The 20326-nt window shown below is 40.2% G+C and overlaps 3 protein-coding genes across 3 annotated transcripts; all 3 read right to left on the reverse strand.

Annotated features, from left to right (window-relative positions):
* Window positions 1-841: 841 nt before the first annotated feature.
* LOC113288375 (thiamine thiazole synthase 2, chloroplastic-like) lies at window positions 842-2382 on the reverse strand. Its single transcript, XM_026537398.1, has 2 exons — window positions 1376-2382; window positions 842-1256 (listed from the first exon to the last, which is right to left on the reverse strand). The coding sequence occupies exons 1-2, from the start codon at window positions 2279-2281 to the stop codon at window positions 1089-1091; spliced, it is 1074 nt and encodes a 357-aa protein (XP_026393183.1). The 5' UTR covers window positions 2282-2382; the 3' UTR covers window positions 842-1088.
* Window positions 2383-3338: 956 nt separating this feature from the next.
* Window positions 3339-5704, reverse strand: LOC113285861 (probable indole-3-pyruvate monooxygenase YUCCA10). The gene is made up of 4 exons (XM_026534604.1): window positions 5030-5704; window positions 4710-4943; window positions 4459-4584; window positions 3339-4352 (listed from the first exon to the last, which is right to left on the reverse strand). The coding sequence occupies exons 1-4, from the start codon at window positions 5636-5638 to the stop codon at window positions 4179-4181; spliced, it is 1143 nt and encodes a 380-aa protein (XP_026390389.1). The 5' UTR covers window positions 5639-5704; the 3' UTR covers window positions 3339-4178.
* Window positions 5705-6433: 729 nt separating this feature from the next.
* Window positions 6434-7460, reverse strand: LOC113285862 (chitinase 2-like). The gene is made up of 2 exons (XM_026534605.1): window positions 7377-7460; window positions 6434-7287 (listed from the first exon to the last, which is right to left on the reverse strand). The coding sequence occupies exon 2, from the start codon at window positions 7275-7277 to the stop codon at window positions 6465-6467; it is 813 nt and encodes a 270-aa protein (XP_026390390.1). The 5' UTR covers window positions 7278-7287; window positions 7377-7460; the 3' UTR covers window positions 6434-6464.
* Window positions 7461-20326: the final 12866 nt, after the last annotated feature.

A 20326-nucleotide genomic window follows, 5' to 3' on the forward strand; every position in this document is an offset into this window, starting at 1 on the left:
ATCTGCGTTACCTAAGATCCTACGATTTATTATAATCCTTAGGGTCTCTCCACTTATTGCTAATTGATTTTGAGTTGAATCCCCATATTCTAATAGCCCCTCAAACAGGGTCGGCTTACGATGTAGGCAGTATAGGAGAGTGCCTAAAGCCCCAAATTATTGGGGGCCCAATTTTTTTTTTTATTTCTCTTCTTATTATGGTCAATTTGTAACACTTATAAGTGTTAGTGAAGCGTCTTGCCACAGTTAATAACTTTACAGATAAATCCAACACTTATAATGTTAGTAAATAACATAGAACGCCTACAAGCACTACTATATTTTTAATTTTGCGAAATCAATAACCAATTTTAGGAGCATTTTTTTGAATAAAAATACAAGCTTATAACCTGAAATCTAACCAAAATTCTGGAAAAAAATAGGCGGCTTTCACCCGCATAGTCGGGTTCTAAATTATCGTTTTACAGATTTATCTCTCCTAAAAAAAATTTAGTTATATCCCTAATTGGTGACTTATAAAAAAGGCCCAATATTTTTAGTTCGCCTAGGGTACCCGAACCCTATGAGACGGCCCTGCCCTCAAATCATGATAAATAAAGTAAGTGTGCTTTGTTATTCTTTCTTTCTTTCTTTTTTAATCGGTAAAGAAGTTGGTGCTAGCAAGTTTCGAACTCAGATCATTGGCATCATCATTCAATGATTTTACCGCTGTACTACAGTGAAACCGGCTTGCTATTCTTTCTTATTCTACGTTAAATTACTTGAAAGCTCTACTTTATATTCAAGCAAGTTTTTGTTCCAAAGAAAACAAGATGATAGCAAAGTAATCTAACACCACGCGTACTGGAAACTTTGAGAACTCAAACTCTAAAATCCAAGCAAATCCAAACCACATGAAAAATAAATATCCTTCACATAAAAAAGAAAAAAGAAAAAAACAACCATGAACAGCAGATTATTTGATTGATTGATTTCTCTTAACCTACAACACTCATCAACATCACCATATCCTTTCTCTGTTCTTTGTTATTTTATTCAATTTCGGATGATAATTTCCTTATCATCATTAATCTCAACCATTACTTTCTTTAAGCTTCAGCAGTCTCAGCTGATTCAACAGCTGCAAGGATAAGCTCTGGTACAATACCTCCCATGTCAGTGTAGTTTCCATCAATCACATTAGGTTGTCCCAATGCCTTCAATGCCAAATGTGCTGCCTTTTGCCCTGAGATCATCATGGCTCCGAATGTTGGTCCCTGTATTTATATTCCAACAAATTATCAGATTTAGACTCAAACTTAAATCTAATGAAATGAAATCAACCTAACAAAAACAATTAAAAATGGGATCAAGCAATGAGTAGAAATGTTGTTACCATTCTTGGGGCACCATCAATTTCCGCAACTTCCATACCAGTAACAATCATACCAGGAACAATTTCTCTAGTGAGTCTAACAATGGCATCTTCAGCGGTGTTCATGTCAAGAGCTTTCATTCCAGGAACTGAGTCGATTAAACCAATACTCTTCAACCTTTTAACACCAGTAGCACCAAAAGGACCATCGTGACCACATGAACTAACAACAATCTTGGCTTCCATGACATTAGGGTCCATGCAAGATTGTGTATCATGGTTCATTGAGACTAACGCCCAGTTGGTAACAACTCCTGCAACTTTATCGTTTTTAACGATCAAATCCTCTGCTGCAACAGCATTGAACAACTTGACGTTTGGTCTGGCCAACAACTTTGACATGATGGTGGAAGTGAACAAGGCAGCGTGCTTGATGACGACGTAGGTGTCTTGTTCATCGTATTCGATCTCGAGTTCATCGAGGAATTTGTGAGCTGGTTTACGAACAACCATAGCAGAGAAAAGTTGTCCACCTAACCAAGCACCACCACCTGGAGACACTGATTGTTCAATAAGTGCAACATTAACGTTAGGGTTCTTACTGATTTCATAAGCACATGATAAACCAGCTGAACCAGCACCAACAACAACAACATCGGTATCGGCGTAAGTAATCATATCCATCATGTAACGACGGGTCATTTCACGAGAAACGATTGATTCTCTGATTGGTGCAAACTTGAAATCTGTAAGATCATAAGGTGGGTTTGCTGATGACATGGAGATTGATGATGAAGTGTTGTTTTGGGAAGTTGATCGGATGGGTTGGACTCTTGATGGGATTTGGATCCCATGGAATGAAGATTGATTTTCTAGGAAAGATGTTTTAGAAAGGGGTGAAGAAAGGGTCATTGCCATGGTTGCCATTAGACAGAAAAAGTAGAAGATTTCTTAGGTTCTGTGTTTTAGATGGTGTTTAAGATGAGTTGCGTGTTTCAGTATGAGTGGTGGTGTTTAAGATGAGGAATGCGAAGAGTTTATATGGAAGAAAATTGTTAGGAGAAAATATCTTATCTACACTTGACACGAGTAAACTTGGAATATGAATGGTGTATGCGCCCCCTGATCATGAAGCGCACTCATGGATTCTGTATATGAATGAAACGTAAAGTCCATTGTTTTTTTCTTGTTATTTCAGTATCTTTTTCTGTCACTCACTTTTCAGCAAAATAAAAGGACGAAAGAAGAAGACACCATACTAGTAGCTCCAATGTGATGTGATGTGATGTGACACTGCCACTAGAGGTCCACCATGCACAGTGTAGGAAATCATGTATAGAAATATCAAGAAAGATCAGTATTCCAATCTTTGAAAAAATTCCGTTATAGCATTTGGGCAAAATGAAAATCACTGAATGTAAGACTAGTGTACCGTAAATTTTGTTAGCCGAGAATTTAAAATGCAGCTTGTAAATTTGTAAACGGGCAATGTAATTTTTCTGTCTAGCTAACGAGAAAACTAAGTTGACAAATGTATATTCAAATAACAATGTCTACTACCAAATAATTAGTACTAATAAGATACCTAGACTAGGTTATTAGTGTACTTTGATTTGGATACTGCTAGTAGCTTTCAAAAGCAGAGGATGTGGTTTTTCTTTTTTTTCTTTTCTAAAACACAGTTAATGGTGGTGGTCTTATGTATCAACGAAAAAGTTCAAACATAGAGAATATATTCCGTTGAGCCCAGCTCTGGACAATAGCTTGTTTCTCATATGTGGTACCACCATAGGTCCACAGTGCGCCAGTGGTACCGTAGTGATCTGAGTAAATTTGTATAGATATTTTGGTAATTGATTTTGAAAAGGCGGAGCTGAATAAATGACGAACCTAAGAGAGAGAAGTTTATAAAAGAGAGCAATCATGAAGAAACAGAGCTGAATGAATGAAGAACCTAAAAGAGAGAGAGAGAGAGAGAGAGAGAGAGATTAATGTGAAGCACCTTCCCATTTCTTCTTCTGGTAAGAAAATTTGAATTTTGTTTTCTCGATTGTACTTACTTAGCCGGAAGAAGAAATGGGGTGCGTGATTTCTCTTTGAAATTGGAGTAAATAATGACCGTATTAGTTGCGCTATGAAGAACGTCAGTAATGTTTGGGGTTCGTGGCCTACAAGCTCAAGGAGTTGGAATCATGCCCTCGCTAGTAAATACAAGTCAGGTGGGCCAAAGTACCGGGGGAGGGGGTGGGCGGAATGCCCCATGTCGTCATGACAGTGACTATATATAGGAGGAGTAACGTACGACGTCTACCTTGCCGGCTCGAAGAGATGAAAAGCGCTTGGGGTATTAGGGTTGAGGACGGGAGTGAAGGTCAAAGTCAAAAAGTTGGACTAATATCACGTGGCATTCGTTGATTGGTGAACAACTAATGCAATTGGACCCACTGTAAAATGGTGCATCAGTCTTACGAGATCTAGTAGTTTTTCATTTGCAAATTTACTTTCATGCATACGTATGATTAAAAAATCTTACGTTTGACGTATCAGAATATGCTTTCTTTCCACTTCTTTTTTTCTCGGAACGACGCTTGAACATTTTCTGTCACGGTTAACCACACAATCAGATTAACTTCACTTACAGGAGGAAGTTGTTACCGATTTACACACAAATCTCAGTAACGATCACCTGTGCACAACCTGCCCTTTACGAAAATTTTTAAAGGATTAAACTACGTGTACATGATTGATTCATTATCCGTGATAATTAACTTAGCATTTATTTTTGTTTCTCTCCAAATTAACTCTCTAGTCTCTCCTTCGACTTTTAGCTGAAAAAGGATTTTTTTATGTCTTTGGCAATGGTTCCGGCATCCATTGAAACCCCTGCTAGTCCTCTCCTAGACAATCCAGCGCAGTATAAACCATTTGCTCCTTTCCAATGATCTGGGAATGGGTTCTTTGGCATTCCACTTTTTCCGAGTAGGGAGTCATGATCATCCTACTTACACAAACCATTTCTATTAATTAGCATCATTCATGATTGCTTACAATAAATTCTACCAAAATGTTAAAATCTTTTAGATTTTCCTAGTTTAATTACGAACCGTAAGCCAATTGTTGACTGTACTTCTATATCCAGTCGCAAATATTATGGCGTCGAAATGATGCTTTTTCGTGTCGTTATCGAACACAATGTTGTTCTTTTCCATCCTTGATATGCCGGGCATTACCTGTATCATACATTGATCGACATCAGGTTATTAATTAATGGAGCAATATATTAATTATCTCCAACGCGAGTTGTATATAAGTACCGGCCCTCAGAATTATTGATATATATTTTTCTGTCACATACCGTAATCACTCCATTTTTAATCCTTTCGACAGTTCCCACATCGATCACCGGAGACCTTCCTGCCTTTGCTTTTATCTCAAAGGCTCCAGCGGCAGGCCTATGAATCCCGTACTTACTCAAATCTCCATAACTTAAATACGACAGCATATTTATCAGTGGATCGACACAACTAACAGGAAGGTATTTCAGAAGAACCATTCCCAAATAGACCATTTCTTTGGTAAGCACATGAAACTGCAAAAATAATCAACCGCATTAGGAAACCACGAAATCGAAATCGATAAGATATAGAGTATCATGAAGTGAGAAAAGATACTTACACGGCTCCTAACAACAATAGAAGTAGATGCACCATAATTAGAGAGATCATATGCGATCTCCATACCAGAATTCCCACAGCCAACAACCAAAACTTTCTTCCCGTTATATTCCGCCCCAGACTTATATTGACTTGAATGAATTACCTTCCCTTCAAAACACTCTAATCCTTGGACTCGGGGAATATACCCCTTACTATTTTCACCGGTCGCGATCACGAGGAATCTCGCAAAGTATAACTCAACCTCTCCTGTCATAGTGTTGGTAACTTCAATTCTCCATTTTTGATGGAGCGCGTCATACTTGGCTGACACAACCGACCGATGATACTTAGGCTTGATGTTGAAAGTGGATACGTAATCATCGATATAACGGATAAATTCTTGTCTAGGCACAAATGTTGGTGCGTTAGGTGGATATGGCATATGAGGGAGGTGACAAAACTGTTTCGCAAGGTGGAGTTTTAATCTATCGTAAGATCTATCTTTCCAAAGAGAAGCATAAACATTCTCTTTCTCGAGGATTATGTTGGGTATATTTAGAAGTTTGAGACAAGCAGAAGTTGCCAACCCTGATGGACCAGCTCCTACAATTACCACTACTTCCTCCATTTCAATATAACAGTGTTTTTGTTACAACGATAAAAACAGTGAATTTTTTTCAAGTGTAAAATTCAAGTGTTAGTTCCTATATCTGTTGTGTCGCTTGTAGTGTTCTTGTGTGTATATATAGGTACCATATCCAGGTATATAATCAATGTCCTTTGGATCCAAAAAAAAAAGATGTATCCTATCACGAAAATGACGGTCCGAAATTTGAGATGTTGAGCCAAAGACTCTATCCTATATTTTTATTTGGATAGAGTTGTTGTTTCATAATACAGGGAAAGATTCAACGAACAGGCACAATCGTTCATTTACGTAAATGGTGAATTCTTGGTAAGATTTCATAAGGTAGTTGGTAAGATTTCATATGGCGAAAAATACATTTATGGCTAGGAGATGATATTATTGCATTGAAGTGGATTAATCTGGATTATGCATATAATTTTGTGCTTGTTACCTAATCCATTTAGATTTATGGGGTTAGATCGACCTTATCTATCTCTGAATTCAGTAAAGATACTACCGTGAACCAAATAAATGTGCCTGATTCTTTTGCGAAATGAATGACGCCTCACCTTAGTTTACGCAATTTTTCTCCAGGAAGCGTATTCCTGGTTACGCATGCAAGACTAATACACATGTCTCAGCATTTATATTGATGCCATAGCATCTGCACGTAAAACCATTACAGAATGAACAAGGTAAATCCTAAATGTTGTTGCAGTGAAGAATGCTTTTGCAAAAAAAGAAAAAAAAGTTGGGCATGGAGCCATTTATTATGATCCAATATTACAGGCATTCTGGAGCACAAGGAAAAATAAAAATAAATACACTACGCGTTACTGGTTGAGTTAAGCAAAAACTCTTGCGACTTCTTCTCATAGTAATACCCATTTGAATCCCCAACATCAGCTGAAAATATCATAACACCATTAACATCAAAACCATTAGTTTCTAATAGTTTCAATGCGTCAAAAAATGCATCCCCTTGAATACCTCTTCCATCAGTTTCATAACTAGGCAACAATTTTTCTTTTCCAAATTGGTGTGCTCTCAATGCAAACGTGCTTAAGTATCCATCAGCTATTCTACCTTTATCCGTATAAAACTGGTAGTTGACATAATCTATAACGTCGCCATAACGATTATAAAGGTCGAGATAAGGATTAACAGTTATGTAAAAGGGTGCAATAGTAGCCACGGTAATAACACTTTGGTTTTTCAAAAGTGTGATAAGTTCACCGATGCAGTACGCGAAGGTTGAATTCTGTTTGGGGAAGTTTTCGTAATCAATGTCAATTCCGTCCAGATGGTATTCCGTTATGATTGATTTGAGAGAAGAGAATGCATTTGAGATCCATTTGTTTGGCTTTCGAGAGTTGTACCACCTAAGAACTTTTTCACCAATGCTCCAGCCAGAGAGACTAGCTAAGGCTTTGACATTTGGGTGAGCTGTTTTTATGGCTTTGACGGATTCTGGCGTTAGTGTTGGTTCCCAGTATGGAGAAAATATGCCATTTTGATGTTTGCCGGATGGGATTGCGTCAATGGCAAAACTCAGGATGAAATGAAAGTCGATATCGTTCTTGATTGGGACAGATTCGAACTTCACAGGAACACCTGTGGCTCCAATGTATTCCATCATTACTTCCCATCTGAAAAGTAGAAATCTATCAGTTGGAAAAAAAAATGGAAAAAGAATGAAAGTTTTTGACAAGCAAAGTGATAAAAACTAATTACATACCACAAATATTTGATGCAGAAATGAGAGTGAAACCAACAACTTGAAGAAGAAAAAAAAGCTTGGAACTGATGTGCACTTTCATCCTTCTTCTACTTCTTCTCCACTTGTGAATTGGAAATTATGGAGAGGTTTAATATTTCTTTTATGGATTCATCATTACTCTTCTTGCTCTTTTTTGAATTGTTTAAGCCGGCTAATTAATAAAATTCTGTTTGTTAATTTATCTCAACGGTGGATATATTTACCGACTAAAACAATGTTTATTCGAGTTGACTACAAACAACTTTTGTATGTTTATGTTGCATGGAGGGACGGCTTCTGTCATCCTTTTGTCTCCATATTACTTGGTCTTTAGGCCATTTCTAATGCCCATTTCATATTGTAAATTTGTAATGCGACTAGCTAGAGCAAACGCTATGGGTAGTGTTACTCAATCAAATGAAGGAGGCAATTACCGTTTTGATCAAATTAGACCCATTGTGGGAGTCTTTCACCCCACTTCCAACCCCAAGACTTTTAAGCACTCCTTCAAATGAAAGAGTGGTTGGTAGTTACCACTAGACTGGGGACAGTTCCCGTCAGGAACAATAAAACTACACGGTTATCTCCCTGTAGCAAAAAAATTTGCACCAAATGGGGAACTGTTGCCATTTGGATGATTTTTATTTTTATTTTTACATTTGAACGGGGGATAATCCCCCGTCTGTCTCACGTGTAGTGTCTCTTTTCTATTTACCCATAGTGGGTTCTCTTGTCTGTTTGATTGAGTCATTGTTAGTCTCCATTTAGAGACTACCCATAGCCCTAGCTCTTATGCTGCCTAGGCTTGATAATCCTATTTTGGGCCGACAAACCTATCAACCACCTAGGCATACAGGCTCGACATTCCTACACCAGGGACTGTCTCCCTGTAGTGCCTATTTTCTATTTACCCATAGTGGATTCTCTCGTTCACTTGATTGAGTCCTCGTTCATTTAAATGAGTTAGTTTCCATTTGGAGACAACCCATAGCCCTTGTTCTTATGCTGCCTAGGATTGATAATCCTATTTTGGGCCTATAAACCAATCAACCACCTTCCTTTGTAACGATCAAGGCTGGTAAGTCCATCGGTCCACACAGTTGTCCATGTATCCGGGGGGGGGGGGGGGGGGGGGGTTGGAAGCCCAAATTCTTAGAAACTGAAATGACGAGGGTACCAACTATACCACAATCTTTTCGTTGACAACCTATAAATAAGATACTGGTGCGCGCGTTGTCTGCACAAAAAATTAGATTATATTTTTCCCACTAATACTAACAAGTAGTATAACATTAGTAAGGATCGTTCTCACTAAAAAATGTGTAGTTGTTGTTGTTATTGACTTCTTAAATAACTAAAAGGGGTTGTAGTATTTATAAACTAAATTAACACACAAACCTTCCTATTATTTTGAAACGGGGGAGTAAAATTAAAACAAAGGAAATAAAAAGTGATCAAGGTGAGAAAATATAGATCGGGGGTTTCATCTTCTATCGACAATCATGTTCCTCAATTGATTAGAATCACCATTCACTCTCTCTTCATACTAATAATCCTAAAGTATGCCCAATCGGTGTAATACTTCGTCGCGCCTTCACATATTATTATATACTACAATCGCTAAAATCTATATTATTTTCCACCAAATAACCTAGCGCTTATCCCTAAGAGACGAATTATGACGAGTTATTCATAGGCAATACATCACACAATCATGGCATATTCAACCTAATCCAAGCTTTACTTGTGACTTCATTCGAGGTTCACACCGCTAGTGATCACAAATTGCTACTTGTTTCTAGGATTCCTGATAGAATTACCTATGAAACCTAACTGGCTATAGATGAGTTATTCGAGTCTATTCAGTCTGCAGCTTAAACAAATAAGAGAACCATCATATTGTATGAACACAATCACACAATTATTATACAACGTAAAACATGAACAATAAAAAAAATCTTGAATACTAATAAAAATCAGCCAGATTGATTCACATGTTTAGGAATCTGGATTACATCCCCGACCAATAGGAAATTTAGCTAAGCATGGATATACAAAAACCCATGGAATATAAATAAAAAAAGAATTGTTTCCCGCAAAAGGAAAACCTTAGGGATGTGATGTGAACGATAATCTGAATGGTATAATGTATTTCCAAAGTGCTAATAAATCTCCAAAGATCTTCTAGAGGGTCTTCTTATATAGTGCTCATGTAATCTACGGTTCAGAGTCATCCCGAGACCACGTTTTCTTTGATTTAGAAGCCCAAATTCGTGTCAAACGCCGTAGTTTGGTTGACTTCATACCAGCCATAACTTAGACAAGAAAACAGTGTCGAAATTTCCATAGTTACGTTGGTATGGAGTCTGTTAAAGTCATCTGCAACTCTTCCAATACACTTTTCTTTCTTCGTCATTTGAGCCGTAACTTCTTCATCTGATGTCCGATTGACCTCATTATTTTTCGTTTGCATTCGTATCTTCGTGATCAACAAGATAGCTTTGCTAAAATCTTCATATATCTTAGACTCAATTTAAGGTTGTCTTGGAATCAACCATAACTCTTCATGAAACTTGTAATGGAAATTCAACTTATTTTTAGGGTTGTCTTTTGGGATCTTCTTATCAAGCGTAAATATTTTTGGAAAATGTGTCCAAGAGTTGTTTCTTCACCTTCCAACTTCCTCTTTTCATGCCAGAATGAACTCCTTTCCTCTTCTTAAGCTCATTTTAACTCCATTTTCAAGGATTTTGGATGATTTACCTAAAGAAGCAAATAAAGTAGAAAAAAGGAGTAATACAAGGATAATATAAAATAATCATAACAATAATTAGTATGGATTTGATACTCTAAACATGTGAATTAAACACCTATCGGGAACCTGATGTGATCTAATATAGACATAGACTGTGAACAAGATGATAACAACAAGGTATACACTTGGTATATTGTATAAGTTCGGGACCGAACCTTAACCAAAGGGATCAACCCAAGTGTTAGGATTAACGTACAATTTATTTAGCTTTAATTATAACTAAAACAATATTTATAATCACGGAGAGTAAAAGTAAATACACAACAAGATTTTGTTAATGAAGAAACCACAAATGCAGAAAAAACCTGGGACCTAGTCCAGTTTTAAATACTCTCGGAATTGAGCCTCTATATAAAGAGTACTACCAACTTAATATAGTTTAGACCAAGTAAACTCCCCTTAGTTACCTAGTTTCCTCAATATCCTTGTGCCTACAACCAATATGGCTAATGCACGCGAATCTAAAATAGAGTCCACTATCTAAAGTTTATTTAAGCCTTTGTAAAGACTTCAAGCAATCAACTCCTTTGGATCATCTTCCGAAACAGTAGAGTAATAATCTGTTTGGTAAATACTCTTCCAATATCAAGAAGTAAATAAGAGATTATAGTTGAATTCAGCAAAGGCTCTTCCGTTATAAACTCCTTAATTTGTTGGGTAAGATATGCCAAGATCTATATTATAAAGATTCAGATACTGAATCTTCCCAAGTGTTTGTATATCTAGGTCTACAAACTATACGATTCAGATACTGAAGATTACCACCAAATGACATATCATCGATCTACTACCACTAGTCAATCAATTGTCTATCAAAGGATAAACAAGATCTAGTCGGATATCATACAATCATGGTTCAACCACCATTAGTCAATCAAATCAATAATCGATAACTAAAATAACAATGGAAATTCTAGTTTCCAACCAACAATACTATTTAGACGCTTCTTGATCCTACATAAGTCTTTAAACTACCGGACGTAAGAGATTTCCCATAATTAGGTTAATCTCCAATATAATATTACATGTAATACTATTAGTCGTCTACAACAGAGATTACAAAAACAAGTTGTCATTCTTCCTCAGGATAAGTTTGTAAGAAGAACAAACTTCACTACTTATAGAACAAGGTAGTTTGAACACCAAGGAATTTCCATAACCGAAAATATTATCAAGATATACAATAAACACCTATTTTATGTTATGTCTAGTTCCAACCAATATCCGATTGTCATACAAAAATCTCCCTTCGAATACAACTCAATATTAGCTACCATACAAGATATTTAACTAATATATCTTCCAGAGATATCTTTTGCTTGCTGGAAAAATAAAACATATATGTTGGAAAGAAAAAACGAATCAATATCGAGACATCAAACCTAAACCTCAAATTGTAGCAAATTCTTGATCTCTGTCAACACAACTGAAACCCTTATTTCCTCATCATCCTCAACTTATTAGCATCAACACCATTTACATCGTAAATTCTCATTCAACTCAAACAACGGAAACAACATCTTCTAACAAACCCATTAATCATCTATATTGTATTCAATTCAGCAGAAACACATTATTTCAGCCACGAATTCAACCAGTACTCAAGAAGTCACCAGTTACAGTTGAAAAAGAGGGGGTCTAAAAACCACACCCAATATTTCGCTTAGCAATATGTATGGAAAAACTCCAATATAATTCCACTAAAATCAACTAGTCAGTTAGACTCAATCAATGGAAATATATCCAAGAGTTGTATCTCAGTTTCTCAAATTAATCTGCAATCGAACAGATGGAAATCTGTGAGCCAGATTAATAAGAGAAACAACAAGACCGGTACCAAAAACCAATGTTCAAGCGTCAATCAATTTATATCAACAACCAAAGGTTGGATTATATAATTGATTTAACAACGAACAACCTGTGATATTTCTATTATATAAACAAATATAATGCGAAAAAGAAATGACATAGTGTTTGAGGGTGAAACCAGTTTCTGCTGGTTTCGGTAATTTCGTGTGATGTGGGTGAGAAACAAGTCTAAACCCTAAACAATGTAATGCAAGGGATTACTTTAGGTTCGAGAGATCAATATGTACAAGTCCGGCATAAACCAAGAAATGGTCGTTCCAGACTTGCTTTGGTCACAAAGTGGATGAGAAGGGTTGGTTTTGGGGAGGGAAGCGAAGAGAGTGTTGAGACCAGAATAGTTGATTCTGGAAGAGTAGTTGTTTTGACTTGTATCAGAAAGCGTAAGCTAACAGATGGGAAATCTAACAGGTGATTTCTGAGTGTTGTATGCTCCTCACCAAAACTTGTTTTCGTTGGAAATAGGTAATGCCTATTTATACAAGTCGAAGTGAAACGTACTCTGGTCTCATTAATAAATGGAAAAAACGGGTGAGTAAATGGGAGGAGGTGGTAACAGGTAACACCTGGAATTGATGTTCCATAAAAGAAAGCGTTTCACCATTACTCCCTGTATTTACTAACCGCCTCATCCTTATGACACTTTCTTATAACGGGCGTAGTATACGCCGCACGCTGTAAACCGCCAAACCAATACCCAATGAGCATCCCCCAGTTTGTGACATGCGTTGATGTCTCGAGTGTTTTCATGGAAAACATGTAGCACGTTGTTGTTGTCTGGAAAGTTGAGTTTGGGAGACTTGCCGGCTCGGTGGTGACCTTCGACGGTCGAGATTTTGCATCTTTAGAGGAAAGGTAGCCGTTGATTATTGCAACCCTTCATTTGGTAGCCAGTGGCATGAAAGCATGATCAGTATGGCTTTAATATGGCCTAGTTTAGGCGCGGCCAAAAGTTAGGGTTTTGGCTTTGTTTAGGCGCGACCAAACTAGGGCCAAAGGTTGCTATGCGTTAGATGGTAACCTTGGACGGCTATGGTCTTCACCTTAGATGAAAAAGTGGTCGTTGATTGTTGCATGCCTTCGTTTTGGTAGCCGCATAGGTAAGGTCGGTATGGCGTGGCCAGAAATAGGGTTTTGGGACAAAGGTTACCATGCGTTGTTTGGAAACCTTGGACGGCTAGGATTCGCATCCAGGATGGAAGGGTGGCCGTTGATCGTCGCACGCCTTCGTTTTGGTATCCACATATGGAAGGACGGCATGGTATGGCGTGGCAAGGTGGTTGGCATGCCATTGGCACATGTGGTATGGCATGCCTTGGCACGGTTTGGCGTGGCCAAAACTAGAGTTTTGGGACAAAGGTTACCATGCGTGGTTTGGCTACCTTGGACGGCTAGGATTTGTATCTAGGATGGAAGGATGGTCGTTGATCGTCTCACGCCTTCGTTTTGGCAGCCGCGTAGGGAAGGTCGGCATAGTATGGCGCGGCAAGGTGGTTGGCATTCCTTGGCGCGGTTTGGTGTGGCCAAAACTAGGGTTTTGGGACAAAGGTTACCATGCGTTGTTTGGCGACCTTGGACGACTAGGATTTGCATCTAGGATGGAAGAGTGGGCATTGATCGTCGCACGCCTTCGTTTTGGTAGCCGCGTAGGAAAGGCCGGCATGGTATGGCACGACAAGGTGGTTGGAATGCCATTGGCACATGTGGCATGGCATGCCTTGGCGCGGTTTGGCGTGGCCAAAACTAGGTTTTGATCCAAAGGTTACCATGCATTTTTTGGCTGGACGGCTAGGATTTGCATCTAGGATGGAAGGGTGGCCGTTGATCGTCGCACGCCTTCCTTTTGGTAGCCGCATAGGAAAGGCCAACATGGTGGGGCCAAGGAAAATGGACGGATGGCTTGGCATAGTGGGTCCAAGGGTTTGGCACGGACGACTTGGCATGATGGGGCCAAGGCAAGGTGCGGTTGGCTTGGCATGGTGGGGACAAGGGTTTGGCATGCCATTGGTGCATGGTGCGGCTAGAATGATTTGCCATTGGCACAGTGGTGCGGCTAGCATGGTTGGCATGCCTTGGCGCGGAGATGTGGCTGGCATGGTTTGCCATTGGCACAGTGGTGCGACTGGCATGCCTTGGCGCGGAGATGTGGCTGACATGATTTTCCATTGGCACAGTGGTGCGGCTGGCATGGTTGGTATGCCTTGGACGGCTAGGATTTGCATCTAGGATGGAAGGGTGGTCGTTGATCGTCGCACGCCTTCGTTTTGGTAGCCGCGTAGGGAAGACCGACATGGTATGGCACGGCAAGGTGGTTGGCATGCCATTGGCACATGTGGCATGGCATGCCTTGGCGCGGTTTGGCGTGGCCAAAACTAGGGTTTGAGCCAAAGGTTACCATGCGTTTTTTGGCGACCTTGGACGGCTAGGATTTGCATCTAGGATGGAAGGGTGGCTATTGATCGTCGCATGCCTTCGTTTTGGTAGCCGCATAGGGAAGGACAACATGGTGGGGCCAAGGCAAATAGCCGGATGGCTTGGCATAGTGGGGCCAAGGGTTTGGCACGGACGGCTTGGCATGGTGGGCCCAAGGAAAGGTGCGGTTGGCTTGGTATGGTGGGGACAAGGGTTTGGCATGCTATTGGCACATGGTGCGGCTAACATGGTTTTCCATTGGCACAGTGGTGCGGCTAGCATGGTTGGCATGCCTTGGCGCGGAAATGTGGCTAGCATGGTTTGCCATTGGCACAGTGGTGCGGCTGGCATGGTTGGCATGCCTTGGCGCGGAGATGTGGCTGACATGATTTTCCATTGGCACAGTGGTGCGGCTGGCATGGTTGGCATGCCTTGGTGCGGAGATGTGGATGACATGGTTTTCCATTGGCAAAGTGGTGCAGCTAGCATGGTTGGCATGCCTTGGCACGGTATCATGAGAATTAGGGTTTGGCATAGATGATGTCGGTCAATGTTAAGGGTTCTGCCGTGGAACATGACACATTAAAAAAAAGGTACCCTGGTAATTCTTACGTAGGTATGCTGATCGATTCAATAAATGTGCTAATGGTCATAGTGACGTCATGTCAGATGTGCGGTTTTACGATTTTAACCCTAAGCTAAAAACCACCATCAACATTAAGTCCACTGCTTAGCTCGGAACGGGAGCATCTTTGCGAGGTAAGCATAAAATGGTGACAGGATAGGACCAAAATCGAAACAACAAGTCGTGAAAAGATGGTCAGGAAGGTCCGACAAGCCTTTTTCGAGAGGTAAAGAGAGTTTGTGCTTCCCGTGTTGGCGGCCTTGCATAAATTGTACTGGTGGTGCAGACCGTGGAATGGCGAGATGAAAATTGTCGGCTTAGTCTGGCCATGCATCACCTTGGCTGGGTTAGGGAACATCGTGCGCTGGCTTGGAGAGTTTTTTGGTGTTGGCACAGCAAGTCATGGCGCGGCACGATGGTGCAAGGCATGACACGGTTTGGCTAGGAAAGCATGGCGCAGACGGTGGTGCAAGGCATGACACGGTTTGGTGAGGAAAAGCATGCGCGAACGGCGTGGCCCAGTAGTGGCTTGTCTTTGCGGGCATGGTTGTCTGTCTTTGCGGGCATGGTTGTCTCTTTTCCTTACGTGACTCACATAGGAAGTTCTTTCCTTATTCAAAACCCCGCAAGTATTATGCCCGTAGAAAGGGGGCATTATACCTTCTCTTCATGTCACCTTGTCGTTTTTTTTTTCAAGTCTCGGTGCTGGCGGCAAAGAAGTAACAATGCGGGCAAGCGTGTTTTAAACATGTACTTCCACGTTTTCTCACCAAACCCCTAATTTTCCTCACGTGGCCAGGCATTCCCTTATGTTCGCTAGTAGAAAACGGTTTCATTAGAATCTGATATCACGCCTCAATCCGCGGCTGGTAGGAGGCTTTCCTTTTCAGGACCTCATCGCTATGCTGGTTATAAGAGATGATCTTGAATCCTTCATTTGCACAGGTCGTGCTGAAGTCGTGTCTATCCTCTATTCTTTCTCTAGTTTTATAGCGCATAATGGGATCTTCCAATGACAGACATGTCTCCAATTTTTCGGGGAGAAACTTTGGAATCGACGAAAACCAGTCTTCTTCTCATGGGGAGGCGTTGAATATAATTGAATCTCTGTTTCATGAAGCTGGCGAAATCATTCGGGACATACATTTGGAGAAATAACGGGAAGGCGGCGAAGCATCCCAGTGAGTTGGGAGGATTTGGTGCAACAAAACCTCTTCACGGCCCACTATTAGGGCGGGACAGTTTGCTTCTCAGTTGAAACGGCGGAAAACCGAGCTTGTGAAACTTTTAGGGGAAAATAAACGTAGCTCCGCTGTCCAGGATGGTGTGATAACCCTTGATTCTAATGAATCAGGAAATTCTCCTCGAAAGGTCGCTGAGAAGACTTCCGAGGAAGATGATGATGTTGCGGTTGATGAAACTGAAATAACTTTTGGAGAAGACGGCGAAACTGTTGTCGGTGGCATTCGAGAAGTCGTGATGGCATATGCTGGGTTGGTTGCCGAGGAGGATGTCGGTAAAAATACGGATGACGTTGCTGCTGAGACGACTTCCGGGTGGGATGTTGAGGCTGCTATTGCTGACGTGGCTTCCGGATGGAACCTTTGCTGCCCGAAAGATTGTTGGGGAAAGTGTTTGAAAAAAGCTCTGACCGAGGCATTGTAAATTCACACATTAGATTTCTATGTCTAGCTTCTTCTTCTTCATTGTTTTTATTCGTCGCTTAGTTGTCCTGATGTTTTGCAGACTTAATTTTTTTTTTTACCTTCCTTGTATTCGCGGCGAAGTTAGGGTTTCTTCAATTAGCATCCCGCTTGTTGTTTCTTTCTTCGAATAAAACTTCTCATTTTTTTTTGAAAGACCCAAGCCTTCCCTTAGAATGGGTTGGTGTTTCTGGTTGTGATTGGATGGTTAATGGATTCTCAATGATTTGGGATTTATTTGGTATATTTTTCTGAGATTTGGAAAACTCATTCGGAAAGAAATGTATGCCTTTTGAATTAAAAACAAACCCTAAAGAAGAATACAAACGGTGCATTCATCTTGGGGAAATACAGATATCAAGCGGGAGGAGAAATTGCTGAAGAAATACTAAAGGGAGAGTGCAGGAAGAGGGTAGTTGATCAGATTTTTAATTGTTGTTGTAGTAATATAAGATTCGAACTCTAAGATTTGTGAAGACTAAATTTAAAGGTTTAACGAAAATAATAAAAGAGAGCTACTGGGACTAAGATTCCACCCAATTCATATCATAAGGCTCAATTATTCATTCTCAACAATTATCGCTCAAATAAAAATAACATCGACTCTTATTTTGCCAAGGTAGATTATCAAAATATTAGTTATAAATCGTAAACATGGGACATCAAACATTTAAGCAAGCATGACCCATCAAATAAAATAATAAATAATTAATTCAAATCATAATTCTATTTTAATTAGTGCAAAAGTCATATAGAAAATAAAATAAATTACCCATGTATGAAATTCGGCTTCCTTCGTCGTCCCAGTGTTGGGGTTTAGCTCATTAGGTTGGAAACACGCTCAAAAATATAATTCATAGCTCAAAAGGTGTTTTTATTGAAGAAGAGTAATAATATAGTGAATCTGCAACGCTGTATTGGCGTTACAGACGTCACCGTTACAAGAAATTGTTGCAAATTCAAAACAAGCGTGCCAAACTGACTGTTACGAGTACTGTTAATAAACGACAGTTCTCTGCGACAGTCTGTAGGCGTCAAATGTTATTCTTCTTCTCTGTAGAAGTAGAGAAATATGCTCTGCAACCCTCTGTTCTTCTCCCCAACTCTCGATATCCCTTCTTCACTACCCCAGCAGACTATTTATACCCGACAGCCTCAAAGAAATCTCGGTTTAATGCCAAATATTCTCCATTATTCCCCTGTAATATCCCGTGATATTATTTCCATTTTTATCTCCCTCGCACGACATTCTTCTTCTAAAATCATTCAAACACGCTGCATTATCCTAACTGATTGAGGTAAACTCGTGGAAGTAGGAGATATCCACGTAATCTTCCAAATATATTCCAGAAATTCAAAACAAAGTATTCGCATTTATTCCTCCATGTATTGTTGAGATTTCCTTTTTCTTTCAAATCCATCACATGTCGCCATACTGTTGTGTTGTAACAACTCATACCAAAGAAAACTATTGAGAAAATCTGGCGAAACATCCACCAAATCTTGTCCCGAAAATTCGCAGGTGACGAACTATTTTATCTTGCCCTGTTTATTTGTGTTCGAACGTTGCAGCCCAAGTTTCTAAATTCTGATGGACTTACCAGTCCTGTTCGAGTGTAACAGACCTTATCCAATTGATTGCAGCGTTTTAATCTCACTACAAGTTGTCCAAAACCAAAACCGCAATATCGGGTTTTCAAAACACGTAACTCCCTGATTTATTCCATCTGATTCTCCAGCCAATTCTAACCCAAAACATTGATCATACCATCCTTGCTAAACTTAATCAAGTCGTCCCATGCAATTTGAGTCATTGAGTCTGCTTAAATCTCCTTCAAAACACGAACTCTAATCTCTGCTAGTGATAACCACAATTTCCCGCCAAGACTGGAAATTCAAATGAGGAGGATGAAGGTTCCCCTTAACAGAGATGGGGTGCAAATAGCCATGGGGTGTAAATAGCGAACAAGGTGCCCCTTAGTAACTGGACGCCCCTTAGTAATTGATGTGCCCCTTATCCAAAACTGAGAGTCCGAATAACACGTGTCCTCCGGGTGCAAATAACATTTTTCGAGCCAATTCTCCACAAGAGCTTATTCTTCCAAAAATAATTAAAACAAGTTTATTAGTGATAAAATTAGTCCCAGCTAATGTATTTATGGGTGAAAATGCGTCGCACTTTCGTGCTTGTCAGTAGTATAAAGTTTTAGGGATTGAAAAACTTGAGCCATCGCGCGTGAACTATCACACCTCCCAGCTTGTCTGTGTTGATGAGCTTGCAGTAACCTCCCAAAAGGACGTCTGCCACCAGATATGGCTCGTCTTCTTTTTCCTTGGGTGAATCGGTCCGAACAGCTATCTTTACCGTCATCTTCCTAACTTTAAACGAGTTCACTTTGACCACCACATCTCCGATTTGAAACGAGTTCGGGTGTTGTGTAACCGTTTGAATCTTGGTCTCCTCAGTTTCGATGGCATCTTCCAAATTCTTTGCAAATCGTTTGAATGGCCCAACGCCCCACTCACATCTCTTAACAGCGTCCGCGCCAGTAATCGCGCTGGGTCCCCATGACGGAATAGGGGAAGAAATGACTGGTTGTAGAGAAGATCGTTCGGCCAAACTTACTTGCGTTTGGAATCTATGAGTTAGCGCCAACAGGTCATCTCCAGGTGTCCGGGTTCTATCGGTAACTCGCCGATGCGGTAGCAAGTGGGACGGTTTGTTGGAGATTCTTTCGGGCGTTGACATCGGTAGAAGGGATGTTCATAATTTCGCCTTGTTGTCGAGTACCCACAAGTGCCCCAATATCATGTAGTAAACCAGTTCTTTGACAATGTGAAATTTTTTATGCGTTATAGCGTCTCCCATCTTGATCTCGAGGTTAATGTAACCGTGCGCGTTCAAGGATTCCCCTCCCGGGTTCTTAATCACGGATGGGGAATGGGTAGCCTCTTGTTTTGTAAATCCCGCAGCCTTCAAATTCTTGAAAGTAACAATGTTGAAGTCAGAGGCCGTGTCGATTAGCATGTTGTCCAATTCAATACCTCTTAAATAGGACGTGGTCAGCAGTCCCCAGTTGTCCTTTTCGATTTCGCTCGCTGAGAGAGCTTGGGCTCTTGGTGTGGCTTCCATGGAGGGAAAAAGCCGTTTTCCCGACACGACACAATTGAGAGCCGTGAAGATATCTTGGCGCTTCACCTTGGAAAGGTAGAGAATTTCGCATACGTGCTGCATCATGGATCGCACAATCTCGTGCACGGAGTCCCAGAGACTCCATAATTCCTCACCGGAAGTGCGTCTCGATGTACTCCCTCGTTTCCTAGTTGAAGTTCCCCTGCTTATATCTTTTCTTTGAAGATATGCTTCAGTCTATTGCAATCACTGGTTGGATGGTGAACAAATCTATGGTAGTGGCATTATTTGGGGTTTTCCATCCTGGCCTCAGTCGGTGGGCGTCTGGGAGATGGTAGTCTGATAACATCATCTTGAATCCATGCTTCTAATAGA

Source organism: Papaver somniferum, chromosome 6, assembly GCF_003573695.1.
Source record: "Papaver somniferum cultivar HN1 chromosome 6, ASM357369v1, whole genome shotgun sequence".
Classification (NCBI taxonomy): Eukaryota; Viridiplantae; Streptophyta; class Magnoliopsida; order Ranunculales; family Papaveraceae; genus Papaver; species Papaver somniferum.